Genomic DNA, 7,513 nt, shown 5'->3' on the forward strand with positions numbered 1-7,513 from the left:
ATGTGTTCTGGTGGGGAGAGCTCCCTTCCTCTGCACTCCCTCTCCTCTTATAGGGCGCGGTCACTGGGGAAGACACACAAACACATGTTAATTCCCGTCAGGTGCAGTGATTCTGCCACTTACCTTCCCTGACTCCGCCCTCCCTTCACAGACTGATGCTTGACCACGCCCCCGCTGCCACAGTTGTGTTTCTACACACTATGTAAATAAATGTTTTTTTTCTAAAGAGACATGTCTGCTTGTATATGTTTTCACTCGTGATGTAAAATTATTTTAACTGTGTAATAAGTACAAGTAAAGCTGGTTAGAGCTTGTGAAAACAAGTAATGAAAGAACTCAAGTTACCTTTTATAACACAGATGTTGTCAGTCACTTTATTTACAAATAAATGACTCATTTCTATGAACTTATCGAACTGAACAATTAAACAACATTGACATGAAGTAAATAGCAAAATAACCAAACAAATTACTCGTTCCCTCTGTTAAAGTAGGCCATTAAAGCGGCTCTAATGTCAGCCCCTTCTTGACTGCCATGTTCAGGTAATGCCTGAAGAGGAGGCTGGATGTTGGCATGTCTGTCTTGGTGCTCCTCAGTGAAATTGTAGCCATGTTCCTCACAGATGTTATGAAGGACACAGCAGGTCAGCGCCATTTTCTTGCACAGTTCCAGCTTGCAGTCATTTCTTTTTAGTAGGCACCTCCACTGTCCATTCAATCTCCCAAATGCCATTTCCACAACCGATCGTGCACTGCTGAACCTGTAATTGTAGGTGTGTTGTTCAGGGGTCAATCTGCCAGTGTCAGAAAAGGGTTTCATCAGCCAGTTCTGCATGGGGTAGGCTGAATCACCTATCAGGTAATGTCCAACCTCATAGCCAGAGAAGGTCACTTTGCTTTGACCTAGAAATTCCCCGTCACTTAGGACTTCCCACAAATGTGACTGTTTTAGGACTCTTGCGTCATGCACACTCCCTGGAAAGCCAACACACACATCCCAGCAAAGACCTCTGCTCTCTACAACTGCTTGCAGAACAACCAAATGCCATCCCTTCCGGTTGTAGTAGTCTCGGGGATACTCTTCTGGTGCTATAATGGGAATGTGGCTTCCATCTGTTGCACCAACACACTGTGGCACTCTCCAATGACTCTGAAAGAGAGCAGCCATTTCCGCTAACCTCTCAGCATCAGAGCATGTAATGTGGGCAGGGGGCAGCACCTTGATGACTGTGTTACAGAAATCCTGAACGCAATTAAAGATGGTGCTCATGCCTACTCCAAAAAGATGGCTGATGGTCCTGTATTCACCGCCAGTGGCCAGCTTCCAGATGGCAATAGCCACCCGCTTCTGGTTTGGGACACACAAACAGTAATGTGTGTTCCTTCTCCCCAAGACATGCCTCACCCGACTGCAGATATACTCAAACGACTCTCGGGACACACGGAGATTCTGCATGAACTGGTGAGAGGTGAAATCAGGAACAATTGTGTCCCACCAGTAGTGAGATCTTGGGTGTGCCCAGACAACATGTGATCTCCGCCTTGCCATCAGTCGCAAGATTACCTGTACTGTAAAGAGAAAAATGTATAGGTAAATAAACATGTTGTGTGGAGAGTCATCAATACTCAAACACATATTAATCATGGTACTTAACCCTTGTGCCTCTTTTTCACCCTTTGATTAGAGTGGGATGTGTATTGAGAAATAAATGTGCATGTGTGAGTGTTGGAAACATAAGTGTTACATTTACTTGTGGAGTTAATGTACAGCACATTTGACATACTTTATATTCTATTGACCTTATTATATTTCTATATGTATGAACACATTCAAAATAATAAAGAAAATTAACAACTGACAAGCCAAAAATGTCCTTAGTGAGGCATAAAGGTTAAAGAAACGAGGTTAAACATAAATCATTCACTTGTATTTCCATGCAGTTTGTTTACATTCACTTCAGTAAGTTAAGTTCATTACAGAGCTAAGCATCCTCATATCTACTGCTGTGGTAGATATGAGCGTGTTAGGACTAGGACTGTTTTGGCCTCTAGAGGCCGCTGTTATTTCCTTTTCATGTCGTGTTTATTTTGGCCTCTAGAGGCCGCCACTGTTCCTGTGTTTTGTGTTTGTGTTAATTGCCTAATTATCTTCACCTGTGTCCTTAATTAGTTTGTCTATTTATACCCCTGAGTTCAGTCCTCTTGTCACGGAGTCTTTGTGCTGTTATGTTTATCTCCAGTTTCCTTTGTACTGTGTTTTTTGATCTTCTTAGCTTTTGAATTTTTGCACTTTGCTTTTCTTTTGGATTATACTCTTTGGTTTTTTTTTGTCTTTTGTTTTGCCCTGTATATAGTGTATATAGTTTAAATAAACCTTTTGATTCTTTTTCTACTTCCGCCTCACGCCTCTGCATTTGAGTCATCCCCCTGGTGGCCTAGTGGGGGTTTGCTGGATTATCACACCAACGAACCAGGTTCGAATCCCAGCAAAACCCTAACAGAAAGACTCCGTCATGACCGACTCAGCAGAGGCTGCTTCAACTGTCTACCCGGCCAACCTTCAGGGAATTATGGCAGCTTTGACACGCTTCGGAGCGACCATGGACGCTCATGGACGTACGCTCACCAGCCAACGTGAGGCCCTCGCTCGCCACGAGGAACTGCTTCAGCAAATTGGGAAAACCCTGGCACAGCTGACATCTCTGCCTGCATCTCCTGCTCCTGATCCAGTTCCTGCTCCTGATCCAGCTCCCACTCCTGCTCCAGTGCCTCCTGCAATGCTGCCTTCTTCACCTCGCGAACCCAGCCTTCCTGCACCACAGAGGTATGACGGCAAGCACAGTGAGTGCCGAGAGTTCCTTACCCAGTGTCAACTCACCTTTGAGCTTCAGCCTACCACCTACACTACGGATCGCCGCAAGATTGCCTTTGTGATCACCTTATTAGCTGGTAAGGCGCGAGCCTGGGCTACTGCTATCTGGCAAAGACAGGGACCTGAGTGCTTTGATTTCCAGCTGTTTTCTGAAGAGATGCTTCGGGTCTTCGATCAGGCAGACATCAGTACCGACGCAGCCCGAAAGCTCATGTCCATCCGGCAAGGAGGAAGCGTCGCAGATTACGCCATCTCGTTCCGAACACTCGCAGCAGTAAGTGGATGGAACGAGACTGCCCTGGTGTCAGCCTTCCACCATGGTCTGTCTGACCCCATCAAGGACGGTCTGGCCTCTATTGGATGCCCAAGTGACCTCGAAACCCTCATCTCACATGCTATTCGTCTGGACAACAGGATGAGAGAACGCCACCAAGCCTTGAGCCCCCCCAGCCTCCCTACCTCTACCTGGAGACCGTCTACCTCCTTCAGTGACTGTCCAGAACCCATGCAAGTGGGTCGTACTCGCCTCTCCGCATCTGAGAGGGAGCGCAGAAGGAGGGACAAGTGCTGCATCTACTGTGGCAAGCCTGGTCACTTCCGAGCATCATGTCCCGAACTCTTGGGAAAAGGACCGCCCCGTCCAGCCGAGGGAGGGTTGTGACGGGGCCTACCCTCTCTCCCGGACTCCCTGGCCAAGGAATCTACATCCCGGTCTCCATCTCCTGGGGTGAGTCTGTCCACTCTTGTCAAGCTTTGATAGACTCAGGGGCGGCTGGGAACTTTATGGATATTCACTTCGCCCAAAGCATCAATATTCCGACTGCACCTCTTGAAGTCCCACTGTCTGTGTCTGCCCTCGATGGCCAAGCGTTAGGTGATGGAAGAGTCACCCAAGTTACTTCTCCAGTTTTCCTCCAGTCTCAAGGTCACAAGGAAGAAATATCCCTGCACCTGATTCCTTCACCTGAGTTCCCAGTTATTCTAGGCCTTCCTTGGCTTACTCGCCACAACCCTCGCATAGACTGGGTAACAAGCCAGGTTGTGGAATGGGGCCCTGCATGCCATGCCTCTTGTCTGCTCTCTAGCTCTCCTGTGTCTCCTGCCGAGCCCCCTGATCTCACCGAGTTATCTCAAGTTCCCACAGAGTACTGGGATCTCAAGGAGGTATTCAGCAAGAGCAGGGCCGCCGTTCTTCCTCCGCACCGGGCCTACGACTGTGCCATCGACTTGCTCCCTGGGACTACCCCTCCTCGTGGCAGACTGTTTTCACTCTCTCAGCCAGAACGCAAGGCCATGGAGGAATACCTCAAAGATGCCCTGGTCTCTGGGTTTATTCGACCCTCCACTTCACCTGCTGGAGCCGGCTTCTTCTTTGTCGGCAAGAAGGATGGGGGGCTCCGACCATGTATTGATTACAGGGGCCTGAATAAGATCACTGTGCGCAACCGATATCCCCTTCCGCTGATGTCCACAGCTTTCGACCTGCTCCAAGGCGCCACCGTCTTCACCAAGTTGGACCTACGGAACGCATACCACCTCATCCGTATCCGACAGGGAGACGAGTGGAAGACTGCCTTTAACACCCCGTCTGGGCACTACGAATACCAGGTGATGCCCTTCGGACTCACCAACGCACCAGCTGTTTTTCAGGCCCTAATCAACGACGTCTTAAGGGACATGATTAACCTATACGTTTTTGTCTACCTCGACGACATCCTTATCTTTTCCAAGACCGTGCAGGAGCACCGCCACCATGTCCGCCAGGTTCTCCAGAGGCTGCTACAGAACAATCTGTTCGCCAAGGCCCAGAAATGCGAATTTCATGTTCCCGAGGTCTCCTTTCTGGGATTTATTGTACGGACAGGCCAACTCCAAATGGACCCTGCCAAGACCCTGGCCGTCCGGGACTGGCCTACTCCCAAGTCCGTTAAGGAGGTTCAGCGGTTCTTAGGATTCGCTAACTTCTACCGCAAGTTCATCAGGAACTTCAGTTCTGTGGCAGCACCCATGTCAGACCTCACCAAAGGGACAGGTGGATCTTATGGCTGGTCTCCTCAGGCAGGAAAGGCGTTCAAAGACCTCAAGGACCGCTTCTGCACGGCACCCATTCTGGTTCTCCCGGACACCTCCCAACCATTCATCGTGGAGGTGGACGCCTCGGACAGTGGTGTCGGCGCGGTGCTCTCTCAACGTTCGGAAGGAAAGCTGCACCCCTGCGCTTACTTCTCCCACCGCCTGAGTCCTGCTGAGTCCCGGTACGATGTGGGGGATCGAGAACTGCTAGCGGTCAAACTGGCCCTTGAGGAGTGGAGGCACTGGCTGGAGGGAGCACAACATCCATTCCTGGTTTGGACTGACCACAAGAACCTGGAGTACCTCCAGCAAGCCAAGAGACTGAACCCTCGACAGGCTAGGTGGGCCCTGTTTTTCAGTCGGTTTGACTTCACCCTCTCATACCGCCCCGGCTCCAAGAACACCAAACCTGACGCACTGTCCAGACTGTTTTCTGCCACTAACAGGGAGAATGAAGTCGGGCCTATTATCCCTGTGTCCCGGATTGTGGCCCCTGTCCGCTGGGGTATTGAGGAGGCTGTCCGACGAGCCCAACGCCAGGACCCCGGTCCTGGGACGGGGCCACCAGGCCTCTTGTACGTCCCACATCAAGCCCGGGCCAAGGTTCTCCAGTGGGGTCACTCTTCCCCTCTCACCGCCCACCCGGGAGCTCGGAGGACCCTGGACTTCCTGAAAAGACGCTTCTGGTGGCCTAACATGGAGAAGGAAGTAAGGTCATTTGTCCTGTCCTGTGAGGTTTGCACCAGAACCAAGAACCCACGACAGCGTCCCCAGGGTCTCCTGCATCCTCTGACCATTCCCCGGCGTCCCTGGTCCCACGTGGCAGTCGACTTTATCACGGGTCTCCCTGAGTCACAAGGTAACACGGTCATTTTGGTCTTAGTTGACAGATTCTCCAAGGCCTGCCGCTTCATACCACTGTGCAAACTCCCCTCTGCTCTTGAAACTGCGAAACTTTTGTTTAATCATGTCTTCCGAGTCTTTGGTCTTCCACAGGACATCGTCTCAGACCGAGGGCCCCAGTTCTCCTCCCGAGTGTGGCACGGGTTCTGCAAGGTCATCGGAGCCACTGCCAGCCTCTCCTCTGGGTTTCACCCACAGTCCAATGGTCAGACGGAGAGGCTCAACCAGGACCTGGAAACCACCCTGCGAGGCCTGGCTATGGATAACCCGACATCGTGGAGCACCTGGCTGCCATGGGCGGAGTACGCCCACAACACCCTGCAGTCATCGGCCACCAAGCTGTCGCCATTCCAGTGCCAATTCGGGTTCCAGCCACCTCTGTTCCCGGACCAGGAGGAGGACGCGGGGGTGCCCTCGGTCAACCAATATGTGAGACGGTGTCGCAAGACCTGGAGCAAGGTCAGGAAGACCCTCATACAGACCTCCAGAACCAACCAGACTCAGGCCAACCGCCATAGAAGACCTGCACACGCTTTCCGCCCTGGGCAGCGTGTTTGGCTGTCCACTAAGGACCTTCCACTGCGGGTGGAGAACCGCAAGCTTGCTCCTCGCTACATTGGCCCCTTCAAGGTGGTGCGCAGGGTGAACCCTGTCTCCTACCGGCTCCAGTTGCCCCGGACTCTGAGGATCAACCCCACTTTCCATGTTTCCCTGTTACGGCCCGTACTGACGTCTACGTATGCCCCTGCCCCTAGGAACCCCCCACCCCCCCGCATCTTCCAGGGGCAGACTGTGTTCACTGTGAATCGCCTGCTTGACTCCCGCCGGGTCCGCGGCGGGTTGCAATATCTGGTGGACTGGGAGGGCTATGGTCCTGAGGAGCGCTGCTGGGTTCCTGCTCGGGATGTCCTTGATAAAGAACTATGTCGGGACTTCCATTCGGCCCATCCGGATCGCCCTGGGAACGTCAGGAGACGCTCCTAGAGGGGGGGGTCCTGTTAGGACTAGGACTGTTTTGGCCTCTAGAGGCCGCTGTTATTTCCTTTTCATGTCGTGTTTATTTTGGCCTCTAGAGGCCGCCACTGTTCCTGTGTTTTGTGTTTGTGTTAATTGCCTAATTATCTTCACCTGTGTCCTTAATTAGTTTGTCTATTTATACCCCTGAGTTCAGTCCTCTTGTCACGGAGTCTTTGTGCTGTTATGTTTATCTCCAGTTTCCTTTGTACTGTGTTTTTTGATCTTCTTAGCTTTTGAATTTTTGCACTTTGCTTTTCTTTTGGATTATACGCTTTGGTTTTTTTTTTTGTCTTTTGTTTTGCCCTGTATATAGTGTATATAGTTTAAATAAACCTTTTGATTCTTTTTCTACTTCCGCCTCACGCCTCTGCATTTGAGTCATCCCCCTGGTGGCCTAGTGGGGGTTTGCTGGATTATCACACCAACGAACCAGGTTCGAATCCCAGCAAAACCCTAACAGAGCGGCGACTTAAAAATCGCCAGTAATATGTTTGTGAATTTGTGACGATTCCAGCAGGGACATAACACCGGCTAACATTAGCTCATAACAAAGGCTAACATAACCATCTCACATTCAGTGTAAGTAAGAGTCAAAACGTTATTAGGTTATTACCTGTCTCCTAGAACGTAATCGCCGTCCACTCAAAAC

The 7,513-nt window shown here is 50.8% G+C and overlaps 1 protein-coding gene across 1 annotated transcript; it reads right to left on the bottom strand.

The window, feature by feature from the left end:
* Positions 1–468: 468 nt before the first annotated feature.
* On the bottom strand, positions 469–1,548 carry LOC132892131 (uncharacterized). The gene has a single exon (XM_060930527.1). It carries the CDS (start codon positions 1,546–1,548, stop codon positions 469–471), a length of 1,080 nt encoding a protein of 359 aa, XP_060786510.1.
* Positions 1,549–7,513: the final 5,965 nt, after the last annotated feature.

Source organism: Neoarius graeffei, chromosome 9 (assembly GCF_027579695.1).
Source record: "Neoarius graeffei isolate fNeoGra1 chromosome 9, fNeoGra1.pri, whole genome shotgun sequence".
Taxonomy (NCBI): Eukaryota; Metazoa; Chordata; class Actinopteri; order Siluriformes; family Ariidae; genus Neoarius; species Neoarius graeffei.